This window comes from Bufo gargarizans, chromosome 5 (assembly GCF_014858855.1).
Source record: "Bufo gargarizans isolate SCDJY-AF-19 chromosome 5, ASM1485885v1, whole genome shotgun sequence".
Lineage (NCBI taxonomy): Eukaryota > Metazoa > Chordata > Amphibia > Anura > Bufonidae > Bufo > Bufo gargarizans.
The window spans coordinates 238,059,298-238,075,786 of record NC_058084.1 but is presented as its reverse complement, the minus strand read 5'-3'; the positions used below and the strand labels follow the sequence as shown (position 1 = coordinate 238,075,786).

The 16,489-nt window shown below is 44.4% G+C and overlaps 1 protein-coding gene across 1 annotated transcript in view; it reads right to left on the bottom strand.

Annotated features, from left to right (window-relative positions):
* ERP44 (endoplasmic reticulum protein 44) overlaps positions 1-14,486 on the bottom strand; it is a 73,868-nt gene extending 59,382 nt beyond the window's left edge. The window contains exon 1 of the mRNA XM_044293982.1: positions 14,306-14,486. Within this exon, the coding sequence (XP_044149917.1) occupies positions 14,306-14,371 (66 nt within the window). The 5' untranslated portion in view covers positions 14,372-14,486. The remainder of the gene's footprint in view (positions 1-14,305) is intronic.
* Positions 14,487-16,489: the final 2,003 nt, after the last annotated feature.

The window sequence follows — 16,489 nt, the reverse complement described above, 5'->3', positions numbered from 1 at the left end:
TACTCTTAAGGGTACACCTTCCTTACACCACTAGTAAAAATAGGTCTCTTCTAAAGAGGGAGCATTTCCCAGCTGACTGGGCTACAAGGGAAGAAAATAACAGAACTCGCTTCTCATCTTCATTACTATAATTGGAGAGCCTAGGGAAGAGTCTATTCCCAAAAGAAGAATTACTCCAGATCTATTCCACATGCTTACCCCAATGACCGTGAGGATAGGACAACCAACCTAAGGTTTAAGATCAAATGCTAAATGTCTATGATCGGCCGCGCACTCTTGCTCTGGTAACAGCTCTCCCTGGCTGAGATCGGGGAAGCTGTTACCTTGTAGGATGTTAAAATAAGTTTAAAAAAAAAAAATATATATATATATATATATATATATATTAAAATAATCCCCTTTCCATAAATTATAAAAAATAAATAAAAATAAACTTAGGCACTGCAGAGTCTGAAAACAGCAGTACTATTAAAATACAAACTTTTTCCGCATTCCATGTTCACTGCTTTCCTGAAGCTTTCAGGACACCAGGAGGCTGCAAGGAGAAAATGAGGATTACACTTACCTGTAATCGGATTTTCCTGACCCCACGACAGCACCACTGAGAGATGGCCCCGCCTCCATGGACAGGAAACCTGTAGCATAAAAGAGGTGGAGCCACTCTCCCACCTCAGTGAGGTTTCCTGTCTCTGGAGCAGGAGACTTGTAGCTTTTTCCTCTTAGGGACCCATGGCTTGGAAATCCTAGGAAAGCCTAGAAAGTCATGGGTCTTACCAGCCTGAGAGTATGAGAGGGACTCCCCTTTTGGTTAATATATATATTATATTTATTTTTTCAAGGAAAAATCAACGCATCGCTCTTCTGGTTTAAAAAACACCTTTATTAACACATGTGACACAAAAATAGGCAACATTTCCATCCCCTTCCGGGATCCTTCTCAAGCCAAGATAAGCATCCCGGAAGGGGATGGAAACGTTGCCTATTTTTGTGTCACATGTGTGAATAAAGACAATGCGTTTTTTTATTTTTATTTTTTAAATAGTGCTGCGTTGATTTTTCCTTGAATATACAAGCCTATGGTCAAAAGGCAAGACGCTTGCACCTGATAACCTCAAAAGTGAGTGCTGGCGGATTTCATATACTATACTTTTTTGCATCACACCACGTGAAATTTAACCCCAACCACCACCATAGGGAGGAAATTAGACGGGTGCTGTCGTGGTGTCAGGAAAATCCTATTACCGGTAAGTGTAATCATTTTTCCCCTCCCCCACGACAGCACCACTGAGAGAAATTACATAGAATTCAAGGGTGGGTAACAACTTCTAACACCTTTGTACCAAAAAGGAGGTCAGAGATGGAGTCAAGCTGAAGTCTATAGTGCCTATAGAAGGTAGATGAGAAGCCCACGTGGCAGCCCTGCAGATTTGGTCAATTGAAACGCTGGACCTTTCTGCCCAGGAGGTAGACACCGCCCTAGTAGAGTGAGCTTTCAAGGATAGCGGAGGAGAAGACCCAGAACAAGAGTAAGCTAAAGAAATTAGCTCTCTAATCCACCCAGCGATGGTACTCTTAGAGGCAGCATTACCTTTCCTAGCCCCAGCGTACAAGACCATTAAAGATGAGGATTTTCTCCTGTCCTTGGGTTTTTCTAGGTACTGGATCAGGCACCTTCTTACGTCTAACAGATGCCATTTTTCTTCATCCTCATTCTTTGAGTCTGGAAAAAAAAACTGGGAGAACTATCTCCTGTAATCTGTTGGCCTTAGAAGGGACTTTAGGAATACATTTTGGGTCTAGCCTTAATACTACCCTATCCTCGCGTATGGTCATAAACGGGGAATTAATAGACAGGGCCTGAATCTCGCCAATTCTTCGCGCAGAAGTAAGAGCTATCAAAATAACCAACTTTAGAGTGAGATTTTTTATAGAACTATCCTCAATAGGCTCAAATGGATGACTAGTCAAAGCTTTTAACACTAAATTCCCTTAACCGGAGCAACCTTATCCACTGCCCCGAAAAACCTGACTATCCAGGGATCCATGGCCAGATTTCTACCGCTTAATCCCGAGAGGGCCGAAACCTGAACCTTCAGGGCACTCTTTGCCAAGCCTAAAGATAACCCTCTTTGTAAAAACTCCAAGACCTGTCTAGTAGAATTTTTTTCTGGCCAAACATTGGTGTCAAGACCTGCAAAGGATAGGAATCTTTTCCATATTCTAGCGTAAATAGTGTTAGTCACTTTCTTCCAGCTTTTAAGTATGGTAGAAACCAGCGCCTCAGAAAACCCTTCCTTGATTAAGTGCGCCCTTTCAATCTCCATGCCGTAAGATGTAAGGACTACCTCTGGGTGCATTACTGGGCTTGCCTCAGGAGATTCAGAATCTCGGGAAGAACCCATGGTTCAACCACTGACATGGACCTGAGAAGAGAGAACCATGCCCTCTTTGGCCAAAAGGGGGCGATCACCATCATGTCTGATTTCTCCTTTCTTATTTTCTTGAGAACCCTGGGAAGGAGTTGAAGGGGGGAAAAGGCATATCCTAGATGAAACGTCCATTCTAGGAGGAAAGCATCCACCCCAAACGGGGATTCGTAAGGATTGAGAGAGCAAAATTTCTTCACCTGCCTGTTCTCCCTGGTGGCGAAAAGATCTATTTCCGGGTTTCCCCATAACTCCACAATCTTCGCAAAAACTAAGGTATCTAAGGACCACTCCCCTTGTCTGAAGCGATGACAGCTTAAAAAGTTGGCCTGGACATTCTCCTTCCCTTTTATATGCAGAGCAGATATGCGGGTTAACTGGACCCTTATTTCCGAGAATATTAATTCTGTTTCCCTCATTAAAAGATTGGGATTTGGTACCTCCTTGACGGTTCAGGTATGACACCACCATTCTGTTGTCTGGCATAATCCTGACATGCTGGTGTTGTATCTCTGGAAGGGGCGCTCTTAAGGCTAATAACACTGCTCTTAATTCCTTCCTGTTGGAGGAGAATTGTCTCTGCAACGGGGACCAACTTCCCTGCCTTAACTGACCCTAGAAATGTGCCCCCCACCCGCATGGGCTGGCATCTGTCGTAACAACTACAGAATCTGGGTAATTCCACGGGATACCCTGGTCCAAATTCTTTACCTCCAACGACCAGTTGAGGGAGGCAAGAGTCCTCCTGCAGAGATTCATCTGGGAGTCCAAGGTGATCCCCTTTAGTCTTGTTATGTCCAATATCTCCTCTCCAAATTGTCTTGAACTAAACTGTGCCCATTGTACTGCTGGAATACAAGCTGTCATTAACCCTAGTAGGGACATGGCCTTCCGGACCGACATACTCGTATTTTCCTGAGCTCTCCGGGCTTCGTTCATTTTTTTCTGATGGAAGAAAAGTCCTCTGTTGCATGGAGTCCAGCTGCAATCCCAAAAATGTCTGGCTTGTGCTGGGTTCTAACCTGGATTTCTTTACATTGATTATCCATCCCAGATGCTCCAGAATCTGAATCACGCTCTGAACGGAATTCAGAAACTTCTCCCGCGATTTCGCTATAATCAAGAAGTCGTCTAGATAGGGCAGGAAAAGAATATCTTCCTTGCGAATAAAAGAGGCCACTTCTGCCATCACCTTGGTAAAGGTTCTTGGCGCACTCGACAGGCCAAATGGCATAGCCTGAAACTGTAGGGGTCTGGTTCCTTGGTTCTCGACAACCGCCACCCTTAGAAATTTTTGGAAGAGAGAATGCATCAGGATATGCAGATATGAGTCTTTCAAATCCAACACCGCCATGAAACATCCCTGAAAAACTAAATGAATTGCAGACTTTATGGTATCCATCTTGAATTTCTTTATGACTAGAGACTTGTTTAATTGTTTTAAATTTATAATCGTCCGAAAGGAGCCGTCCGTTTTTTTCACTAAGAACTGAGTCGGGTAGAAGCCTTTCCCCCACTCTGCTTTTGGTACCGCTATTAACACCCTTTTGTCTATCAGATGATACACCTCCTTTGACAATTTTTCTGATTTTCTTGTAACCACAAAGCTTTGAGGACAATGTCTTCTGAACTGCAGTTTTAAGCCCTCTGTCATAATATCAGTCACCCATTTTTCATCGATTTTCTTCCAGGCAGAAAGAAAGAACTTTAGTCTCCCTCGTACCTGCAGTCTGGCATCATTTCTTGGACAACTTGTCCTTCTGGGAGGAGGAATTCCCGAACATGAAGCCCCTACCGCCTGACCCCCTGGGTCTGGGAAACTGATCTCTGTCCCCCAACTGTCTCTTTCCCTGAAACCTAGATGCATTACGAAAGGGGCGTCTGTAGGGTCTAAACTGTGAGAAGGAGGATTCTTGTGGCACTCTTTTTTCTGTCAGCTGCCTTTTCTAGGAGGGCATCAAGTTCTGGACCAAACAGGAACTGTCCCTGACAGGGAATACTACACAAGCGCCGTTTAGAAGCCATGTCTCCTCCCCTCCAGTTCTTCAGCCATAAGGCTCTACGGGCCAGGTTTGAAATGGAAGCAGACCTAGCCGATAATCGAACTGCCTCAACCAAAGCGTCGGATAAAAAATCTGCAGCTTTTTGTAAGGTTGGCAATGAAGTCAAAATCTGATCCCTAGGGCACTGATCTCTTAACTGCCCCTCTAGTCTTTCAAGCCATATGGCTAAGGACCTGGCTGTAACTGTTGCTGCTATGTTGGGTCTGAAGGAAGCTGTAGATGCTTTCCAAGTATTTTTGAGACAAGAGTATCTTTATCTAGTGGGTCCTTTGAAAACCCCATATCCTCAAATGGTAAGGAAGATCTTCTGGAAACTTTAGATATGGCTACGTCCAATCTAGGCGCCTTATCCCACGATGTAGTGGCTTCCTCCTCAAAGGGGTATTTTCTCTTAAAATGTTTACTTACAAAAGCCTTTGTTTGGTTTCTTCCATTCTTTTTCTATTAGAGCTTATATACTTTTATGTAAAGGAAAACATCTTCTTTTCTTTTCCTGTAATCCCTCAAAGACTGTCTGCCATAGATCTGTCTTCTTTGACGTCCTCTAGCTCTAGAGTAGCCCTAGTAGTTTTAAGTAGTTTTTCCATATCCGTTACTGGAAACAGGAATTTTTTCTCACTCTCCTCTTCTGAGAAGGATGAATCCTCAGACCTCTCATCCTTATCTTCCTCACCAACACCTATAGATTCCACATCCGAATCAGTTTTTTTCCACAGATTTTTTAGATGTTTTAAGGGATTCCTTCACCTCCGATTTAATCAATGCTCTAATATCCTTTATGAAATTCAGGGATTCCTCTGCCAGTGTCCTCTCGATACATTCCTGACATAACTTCTTAGAATATGACGAAGACAAGGGGCATCTACACAACGCACAAGCCTTATTTTTCTTTTATGATACGGCTTTTTTAGGTGCCATCAAATGAACAAATAGTATATACGAAGAACATACAGTCATGTGAAAAAATTAGGACACCCTTTGAAAGCATGTGGTTTTTTGTAACATTTTTAATAAAAGGTTATTTCATCTCCGTTTCAACAATACAGAGAGATTAAAGTAATCCAACTAAACAAAGAAAACTGAAGAAAAGTCTTTTCAAGATCTTCTGTAAATGTCATTCTACAAAAATGCCTATTCTAACTGAGGAAAAAGATAGGACACCCTTGCCCCTAATAGCGAGTGTTACCTCCTTTGGCTGAAATAACTGCAGTGAGACGGTTCTTGTAGCCATCTACCAGTCTTCGACATCGGTCTGAGGAAATTTTACCCCACTCCTCAATGCAGAACTTTTTCAGCTGTGAGATGTTTGAGGGGTTTCTTGCACGTACAGCCCTTTTCAAGTCACCCCACAGCATCTCAATGGGATTCAAATCTGGACTTTGACTTGGCCATTCCAGGACTCTCCATTTCTTCTTTTTCAGCCAATCTTTGGTTGATTTACTAGTATGTTTTGGGTCATTGTCATGTTGCATGGTCCAGTTCCGCTTCAGCTTTAATTTTCTAACTGATGGTCTCACATGTTCTTCAAGCACCTTCTGATACACAGTAGAATTCATCGTGGATTCTATGATGGTGAGCTGACCAGGTCCTGCTGCAGCAAAGCAGCCCCAAACCATGACACTTCCACCTCCATGCTTCACAGTTGGTATGAGGTTCTTTTCTTGGAATGCTGTGTTTGGTTTACGCCAAACATGTCCTCTGCTGTTGTGTCCAAATAATTCAATTTTGGACTCATCTGTCCAAAGAACATTATTCCAGAAGTCCTGGTCTTTGTCAACTTTATCTCTGGCAAATGTCAGTCTGGCCTCGATGTTTCTCTTGGAAAGCAAAGGTTTCCTCCTTGCACACCTCCCATGCAAGTTAAACTTGTACAGTCTCTTTCTGATTGTAGAGGCATGTACTTCTACATCAACAGTAGCCAGAGCCTGCTGTAGTTCTCGAGATGACACTTTAGGGTTTTTGGAGACCTCTTTTAGCATCTTGCGGTCTGCTCTTGGGGTGAACTTGCTGGGGCGACCAGTCCTGGGCATGTTGGCAGTTGTTTTGAAAGCCCTCCACTTGTAGACTATCTTCCGGACAGTGGAATGGCTGATTTCAAAATCTTTTGAGATCTTTTTAAATCCCTTCCCAGACTCATAGGCTGCTACAATCTTTTTTTCTGAAGTCCTCTGACAGCTCTTTTGCTCTCACCATGGTGCTCACTCTCACTTCAACAGTCAGGAGCACACCAAACTAAATGTCTGAGGTTTAAATAGGGCAAGCCTCATTCAACATGCAGAGTAACGATCTACTAATTATGTGCACCTGGTGTGATATACCTGTGTGAGATCTGAGCCAATTTAAGAGGGAATACATGTGAGGGTGTCCTATCTTTTTCCTCAGTTAGAATAGGCATTTTTGTAGAATGACATTTACAGAAGATCTTGAAAAGACTTTTCTTCAGTTTTCTTTGTTTAGTTGGATTACTTTAATCTCTCTGTATTGTTGAAACGGAGATGAAATAACCTTTTATTAAAAATGTTACAAAAAACCACATGCTTTCAAAGGGTGTCCTAATTTTTTCACATGACTGTATATCAGTATCCTCATTAACCATTGTATCTTACCCCCTCAGAAGCTCCTTATACTGGCGTCTGTTTTTCTGGCTCCACTTCTTCTGGCCTCTTGTCCATGATATTCCTAGAGGCATAGAGGCTAAGATTCAATATGAAGCAGGGAACAGCACCTCTCCTTGGAGAGTTCCACATGTTCCCTGGGAGCCGCTGTGACCGAAACCATCTGGGGTTCTCACCCGTCCTTGATCCGACTGATGAACAAGCGCTTCCACTGAAAAGGGGAATAACTGATAGCCCAGAGTTAGAAGAAAACCATCCACAGCAGACCTCAATGGTGTCTGCAAGTCTGAGAACGCTGTTCAGCCTGCTACTTCTTTTATTTCAGGTCACCTGACCGGAACTTGTCTGTGGAACGCACGTCTTACCTGACGTCATCCCTGCGACTTCCGGTTTGAGCTCCGGCGCGCTCCACTGCTCCTGCGCCGAGAGTCTGCAGCCCACACGTGCGCGCCCGGAACAACTGCCCTCTGGCGGGGGTCCCTATGAGCCGCCCTCCTGCTCTGCGGCTCCCACACTGTTTCACTACTTTGAGGGACCGGTGTCCTCAGCCTCCGGATGAAGATCGGCCGGACCAACCCCCATCCTTAAAGAAAAAAGACCCGGCACCCGGTCTCAGGCTGGTAAGACCCATGACTTTCTAGGCTTTCCTAGGATTTCCAAGCCATGGGTCCCTAAGAGGAAAAAGCTACAAGTCTCCTGCTCCAGAGACAGGAAACCTCACTGAGGTGGGAGAGTGGCTCCACCTTTTTTATGCTACAGGTTTCCTGTCCATGGAGGCGGAGCCATCTCTCAGTGGTGCTGTCGTGGGGGGGAGGGGAAAATGGGCAGCGCTCACACTCCCAACTTGGCATTCTACATAGTACAACATGAATCCCGTCACTGTTGAGCGCTGGCCTGCTCCAGAAACACATCACTCAGAAGGTAGCATGACTCACCACCGCATCCAAGCCTCTCAGCAAAATGCTTCCTACCACCACCAAAGGGGGGAATGCTGCTAAACAGGTTAGCTCCTCTACTGCTTAACTGGAGGAACAGCTTTACAGTCTTTAGCACCTCTGTTCACAGTAAACATGCAGAGTGAATTTAGGAAGGCTTATTCATGATGAGCAATAGTGACGAGGCTAGGGAGCCTTTGCCAATTTCTTCTACATAAATTCCTTCCCGTCTTCTTGCTTCTTTCAGGCTTAAGCCTGAACCCCCCTACAGATCTCAATAGGGACAGGAAAATACTGAAGGTGGGAAGAAGGGAGGGGAAATTTAAACCAATTTTTTTTTCCTGCAAGTTACAGCCAGAGAGCGACACATATCCTTTTTTTCTAATCTGTTTTTACAACCCCAATTCCATAAAAGTTCCAGACTGAAGAGGGAAGGCTACACAATGGCAGACATGGCCTTGTCCCAACTTTTTTGCAATGTGTTGATGCCATCAAGTTCTAAATAGGTTACTTTTATTCATAAAATGGTAAAATATTTCACAGTCAATATCTGATATGTGTTCTATAATGTACTGTAAACAAAATATGGGTCTAAAGTTTGAAAACCATTGCATTCTGATTTTATTTACATGGTGCCCAAACTTTTTTTTAACACGATTATGGGGGCTGCCATCATACCAGAGATATTCTTAATGGTATGTGACCCAACCAGAGTATGTAGTGTTAATCACTGAACCAGTTACTTACCCATATACAGACGTTTTCTCCCAGTCCAAGCATTCTCATTTTATATACTAACCTTTTATGTGGCACAGTATGAAATTCTTTGGGGAAGTCCAGATATATAACATACATCCTCTTCAGTGATTACCTGCATGCCATCTACATTATAGAGGTGGTGCGGTTCAATTGCAACTGCTGGTCCCATTCAACTGAAAGGGACGATCAGTTATTACACTACACCACCACCTAGACCAGGCATCCTCAAACTGCGGCCCTCCAGTTGTTGCAAAACTACAACTCCCAGCATGCACGAACAGCCTACGGTATAAGCCTACAGCAGGGCATTGTGGGAGTTGTAGTTTTACAACAGCTGGAGGGCCGCAGTTTGAGGATGCCTGGACTAGACAGTGTGCAGTTAAACACTGAATAGGATGCAGTGCTTGCACTTTTGCTCTTCCACTTTGCATTTTGTTAAATGGAAATGCCCCATTGTTTAAACCATGTTTTTAATGTCACAATATAAAAAAATTTAAATCCTGCAGTTTTCACACTGGTCACAAAGCCTAATAATAAGCGCATCTTGTTCTGTATAGATCACTTTACTGCAGCTATCTGCTTATCATTACAGGCAGGATTAGAATAGTTATCATTAGGGATGATCAAATCGACTTTGAATGAAACATTCTGAACACATATCTCAGCCATGTACACTTGGTTTGTCTACCAGATACCTGCACATCAGATGACTTTTCAGAATCAACTACCTTTTGTGTATTGTGCTCATTCATCTGGTGAAATTATCTTTTATACAGCACAATAAACAGGTCCCCAGCGTTGGATCCCCGTTGATCCCATCATCAGTAGGAAAAAGGTAGAGAACCCCTTTAAATCATCATTTCCGAGTAGCAGATTGTTCTATGAACAGCGATCTGCTGCCTAGAAAGAATTCATTTGTACAATGACGAGCAATTGCAGTAGCCATCGCTCGTCCCAGAGGTGATTGTGCATGCACCTCTTTACTTCCACAGACGAGCAGGCAATTATCTGGGAAAAACAGTCCCATGCACAATCGGCAGTGGAAATCCGGTATTAGTCACTAACGGCTTGCCTTTTTTCTGGCCTTGGTGATCCTTCTAATCAAGGATGTAACTTATTCTAAATCCTAAATAAATATCTGACAGGAAACATGATGACTGTAAGGTGTTTGCCTAGCGTCACAGTCAAATGTGTTTCGTTGCTCTCGGAATAGATTGCATAACATAACTTTTTACAGGCACTGTACGCTTTTAATTATTTTAGTGTGGTTTTCAGTGTTTCAACTACAGTTCTTTTTATTCTGTTCTAAACCATGCAAGGCGTGTGTGGTGGACCAGGCTTATCAGATGTCTGTTGGTATAGTAGTTTTAGTAGGTGTCAGCATTGTGGACAATCTAGGGTGTGTAATTGCCATTGAGGGTGGATAGAATAATTTGGCTTTATTTACTTTTTCAGGAAAATAATATTCTGTCCAAGTTCTCGGGTTAGATTTTGAGTATCTCATACTGCATTTCCAGTGTACATTAAAGGGAATGTGTTGCTACAATTTTTTCTGCCAGTTAAAAATCTGATAGTGACAGAAAGTGCTTTTTTCCTAAACTGTTTATTTTCTGATTTTTTTATTCTATTTCTTAAATGTCATTATTGGGGCAGCCCAAGCATTTAGAGATTTGCTTTACAGTAGCCACGTGGTCCACAGACAATGGTCAGGAGGGGACCTCACCGACTTCTAATGGAAAGTTTTCTAGGCATGCTCCATGGCCTGTAGTGGTCAGGAGGGTGTAGATAAGTTTTTACAATCATCTATTGTGAACAGTGCTAAAAAAGTCAGAACTCAGCAGCAAGGTGGATTTAGACACACCAATAACCGTCCAGATTATCGGGAATGTCCGTTAATTCATCTGGCTCAATGTGCCGCCAACACCGAAACGATCATTCATCAGGTGATCCAAGCGTTCATGCAGGCACCACTGATTAGGGATCGACAGATTATCGGAAGTACCGATATTATTGGCCGATATTAAGGATTTTGCATATTATCGGTATAGGCATCTAACCTTGCCGATATGCCGACAATGCATATAAAGCGAATACTAGTGAGCACTTATGGAAGCGCTCACTAGTATGCATTGGGTGCCGGGAGCAGGGAAGAAGAGCAGCAAGCGCTGCCAATACTCACCCTCCCTGGTCTTTTTTGATGAGGCCCGTACAGCGCCAGGACATAGTGCGTGCACTATGACCCGACGCTGTACGCTGTAAGGTGACGCCGGACCCGGTGATGAAGAGGAGCTACGGTGCAGGAGAGGTGAGGAGTTTTTTTATTTTATTCATCTGAGGTCTGAAGGGTTAAATAAAGTCTGATCTGAGGTCTGATAGGGGTTAATAAAGTCAGTGAGAAGGGGGGGGGGGGGGGGGGGAGTGGAAATTGGCATTTGGCACTAGTATATTATAAATGTAAATTATAAATTGACTACCAACTAAGGGCTTTATAATTTACTGTACATTTATAATATACTAGTGCAAATTTTCACCACCTCAGTGACTTATATTATATTAGTTGGTATATATAAAATATCGGTATAAATTATCAGCTATTGGCCTGAAAGCTCACTGTCGATCAATATCTGTCGATCCCTACCACTGATCATGGCTTCTGAGCAGAAGATCGTGTGGTCTGAACAGCCATCTGCTGCTCAGAAGCCATGATTCTGTATGAGGAGAAAGGATTGTAATAGTGAATCCCTGTTCTCATACAGTGAAGAAGATTGCTACATGTAAGTGCGCAGTCTCCTTCACTGAGCGAGCAGCAGACTGTCGGGAAGGAATGCTTTGTTCCCCGACAATCGTCCGCTCATTCCGTCTGTCTAAATCCACCATAAGTGTGCTTTCCCCAAATCTGGCCAGGAGGGGAGGGGATGCCCCAAAAATCCCATAAGGTGGCCAACTCCTTTAGGTAGATAGAGCCTAACTCCAATCACTACTAAATGACTATAGAATCATTAGAGCAGGTATCCTAATGCAGTCTAAACAGTCTGCAAAGGCCAGTCAGCATTAATTCTGTTGACACAGAGAGCAACCCGTTCATTGGGTGAAAGCATAGCTGATGTGATCACCTAAATCAACGTTTCTGGGAGGCAGATCGTGCTGTCTGTACAGCAACATAGTCAACGGCACTAGCGCAGTGTTAGGGCTCACGCATGCGACCGCTGTTTTAGTCCATATCTGATCCGCATTTATTTGTGGGTCAGATGCTGACCCAGTCACATCAATGGGGCCGCGAAAGATGCACAAAAAATAGAACATGCCGTATTCTTGTCCTTATTACAGACAGGGATAGGACAGTTCTATTACGGACCTGACATTCTATTCTGCAAAATGCAGATGGCAAAACAGGCTACGGTCGTGTACATGAGCCCTAAATCTCAGGGGGGCCTCCTGCGACCAACTGCACATGCACAAATACATTACCACCAGTGCAAGCATGGAGAGGAGGAAGTGGTGCTCTGAGTGGCTAGGCTAGCTCCATGGTGCTCCAATAAAGCTGATCTCATCCTCATCTGCTTAAAAAAAAAAATGATTATAATGCTACAACAGTACATCTGTTTGCAGCATTAGGCCTCTTTCACACTTGCGTTGTCCGGATCCGGCGTGTACTCCACTTGCCGGAGGTACACGCCGGATCCGGAAAAACGCAAGTGTACTGAAAGCATTTGAAGACGGATCCGTCTTCAAAATGCTTTCAGTGTTACTATGGCAGCCAGGACGCTATTAAAGTTCTGGTTGCCATAGTAGGAGCGGGGAGCGGCATACTTACAGTCCGCGTGGCTCCCGGGGCGCTCCAGAGTGACGTCAGAGTGCCCCATGCGCATGGATGACGTGCCATGCGATCACGTCATCCATGTGCGTGGGGCGCCCCGACGTCACTCTGGAGCGCCCCGGGAGCCGCACGGACAGCAAGTATGCTGCTCCCCGCTACACTTTACCATGGCTGCCAGGACTTTAGCGTCCCGGCAGCCATGGTAATCATTGAGAAAAAGCTAAACGTCGTATCCGGCAATGCGCCGAAACGACGTTTAGCTTAAGGCCGGATCCGGATCAATGCCTTTCAATGGGCATTCATTCCGGATCCAGCCTTGCGGCAAGTCTTCAGGATTTTTGGCCGGAGCAAAAAGCGCAGCATGCTGCGGTATTTTCTCCGGCCAAAAAAACGTTCCGTTCCGGAACTGAAGACATCCTGATGCATCCTGAACGGATTTCACTCCATTCAGAATGCATGGGGATAATCCTGATCAGGATTTTTCCGGCATAGAGCCCCGACGACGGAACTCTATGCCGGAAGACAAGAACGCAAGTGTGAAAGAGCCCTTAGAGAGTTTATTTTATTCACCATGATTAATAGGGTTGATCCTGGTGACAGATGCACCATTTGATGACTGACAAAGTAAGCCAACATAGACTCGAATCATGACTGTGTGTGTATATATATTTATATATTACAGAAGGACCCATCCACTTCTATGGGGCTACAAAAGATCCAGACAGGACACTGGTCTGCATCTGCACATCCATTCCGTGACATCAACAAAAATATACATGTCCTATTCTTGTCCATGTATATGTATTGTGTATGTAATAAAAGCTTTAGTGTCCATTAGGGATGAGCGAATCGACTTTGGATGAAACATCAGAAGTCGATTCGCATAAAACTTTGTTCTAATACTGTACAGAGCAGGGGATCCGTACAGTATTAGAATGTATTGGCTCCAATGAGCTGAAGTTATTGCTACCTTGGAACAGAACCCAAGTTCCGGAAATGTTTTTTTACAGTACAAATTAATTTGTGAAGTTATTGCTCCAAGTCTAACGCGACTTGACGAAGCAATAACTTCGGCTCATCTGAGCCAATACATTCTAATGTACGGAGATCCTGCTCAGTACAGTATTAGAACAAAGCTTTATGAATATCGTCTTTGGACGTTTCATCCGGAGTCGATTCGCTCATCCCTAGTGTCCACTCATGGTTTCGGCTACAGGGCCTGGCCCACACCTAAAATAACTTGGCCTGTCTTCTAATTATAGAGGCCACAAGGTGAATCTATGGCACTCTGCGCAGATCGCATCCAGGGCTCAATGAAGAGCTCAGCCGCTCTGAACCGAATGGAGGCGGTTTATGACTTATTCAATATAACGCCAGGCAGCCGCCGCCTGCTCACACAGCGAGCGCAGTACCGGTGCGGGACGGAGTTCCGGGTTATCAGCCAATCACAGGCAGACACAACGCAGGACTCCAGAGAACCGGGCTGTGATTGGCTGAGCGGGGAGGGGGGGACCGGGCGGTGCGGTGGGCTGCGTGATTCCCAACACTATGGGGAGTCAGAAGGAGCCCACCGAAACCCGCACCGCAGAAGGAAGGGTGAATCTCGAAAGTGTGCGGTCAGGCCACTGCTCTGCTGAATGGACGGGGCTACACTAGTGCTGAAAATCAGGGCAAGGCATCGCCCACTTACCAGGAGGACTAGGACGCAGGCCGGGTCACTGAGAGGCAGGAAAATGGCGTGTCTCATGGTTAGCATGCCCAAAGAAGCAGCGTCGTTTCTGCCGTTCACACTCTTGACACCATAGATTCCTCCAGCCTGCTAGATCAGTAACTACTAGTTCCTATAGAGCTCAAGGAGCTTGATGACATCATGGTCACGTGACAAGGCCGACCGTGTCGCAGCTTCCTGGTGTACCCGCCCATTTTGAAAAAGCCCTGTGTAGGTTTGGAGTGGTCTGCGATGTAGATTTTTTGCTCGTGTCTATGAACTGGTGGAGCAATTTACTGGTTTCTTACTTCACCTTCCTGTGGAAGCTTTCAGCTTCTTTTCTGGATCGTGGAAAACACTGAGAAAAATTCCTTCAGCTAGGGCAGGAATGGCCAACTGAGGCTCCCCAGCTGTTGCAACACTACAATTCCCATCATGCCCAGGCTGCCAACAGCTATCAGCTTACAGCAGGGCATTGTGGGAGTTGTAGTTTTACAACAGCTGGAGAGCCGCAGGTAGGCCATGCCTGAGCTAGGGCTTCCACAATGTCTGGCTTTTTCTACACCTCCCAGTTGCCTCCACCGTGAGTGACTGTTTCCTGACCTATTTCTCCCAGTCTCTCAGGCTAATGCAGCAGGAGGATTCCCCAGTGTGTCCCTGCAGTATGCATAACCCGATAAACAGCGTGGCTTAATTGAAAAGGCTGCGTGACTGTGAGCTTCAGATGCTTCGTCCAAAGTCACTTTCTTCAAAACTTCAGAATAATACTGAACGGAAATTCGTCTCCGTATGGTATTAGAATGTATGGGCTCTGATGAGTTATTGCGAAGTCGTGCGTGACTTCGTTGAATAACTTATGTAGTTGATTTTTAATGTGAAAAACCACTTCAAAACTTGGAACCGAACTGGGAACCAAAGCCGATTTTGGGTATTTGACCAGTAGGGTTGCACGATATCGGAATTTTGTGTGATTGCGATTAGGGCCCTAAAAATTGCGATAACGATATGCAATGCGATATTTTAAGGGAATTGTGCTAGAGGTCTATTTGCTTGGATTTTCAAGGCAAAAGCACACAGAAATTACTGATAATGCTGAAATGTAGTTATGCTTAACTCAAGAACTGAAATGCACAGTGTTTTTCAAAATAAAACATCTTTTACTTTACTGCAAAAGTACAAAATATAAAACTTGCCATTTTCTTAATAGCTTTGCACAGAACAGATAAATAGAACATTTGTTCATTAAAATACCGACTTGCCTCCAGCCCCTCCTCCCTCCCCATACTGTAACTGATGTATCGCCGGCCACGCTGTGCAGCATAGCGGCCGGCGATACATCCGTGTCAACCATCGCTTTATAGGACACACTGCCATTTTCCCCCCACTTTTGGGGGGAAAAAAGTTTGTCTTATAAAGCGAAAAATATGGTAATAAAATTGCAGGATTTTTGGGTCGGCCAATTGGCGATTGCGATATGGCGATTTATTGCGATTGCTTTGGCGATATATTGTGCAGGCCTATTGCCCAGTATGCAACAAATTGCGACACAATTGTGGCATAAAATTATGTCACAAACTAAGCCAATGAAGAGTTGCTATAAAGTTAGACTGTAGTGTGTAGACTTAGCAGACAGGGGCATGGCCTAATTTGCAACAAAATGTGCCACGATTGAATAAAATTCAGTCTCAAACAAATCCAACCAATAGTTGGTAGAAAGTAAGGCAAAAGTGTCCATCCATGTACCAGATTTCTAGACAGCCTAACTTTACACCATCTATACCAGTGGTGACTAACCTAGGGCACAGATGCCATATGTAGCACTCCTGAGTCCTCTATGTGGGCACCCGCACCCTGGAAAAAGTCTCAGGTGTACCAATATGCCTTAGACTTTTCCTGCCATTCATTAGCGCAGAACGCACTATGAACAGCACAGGCAGTGCATTGAATGCAGGCAGGCTATTATAGCTAAATGATAAAGAACATGGAAGATATACTATATTGCACTGTGGTATTCAGGTTAACTTGTGCTGGCACTTTGAGATAAATAAGTGTGTTGTAGGGTTGCAGTTTCGTGACTCGGTCTCTAAAAGGTACGCCATCACTGATCTATATGATCAGTAAATCTGTCCCACTCTATGTACTAGGGTTGTTTAGATACCAAAATTT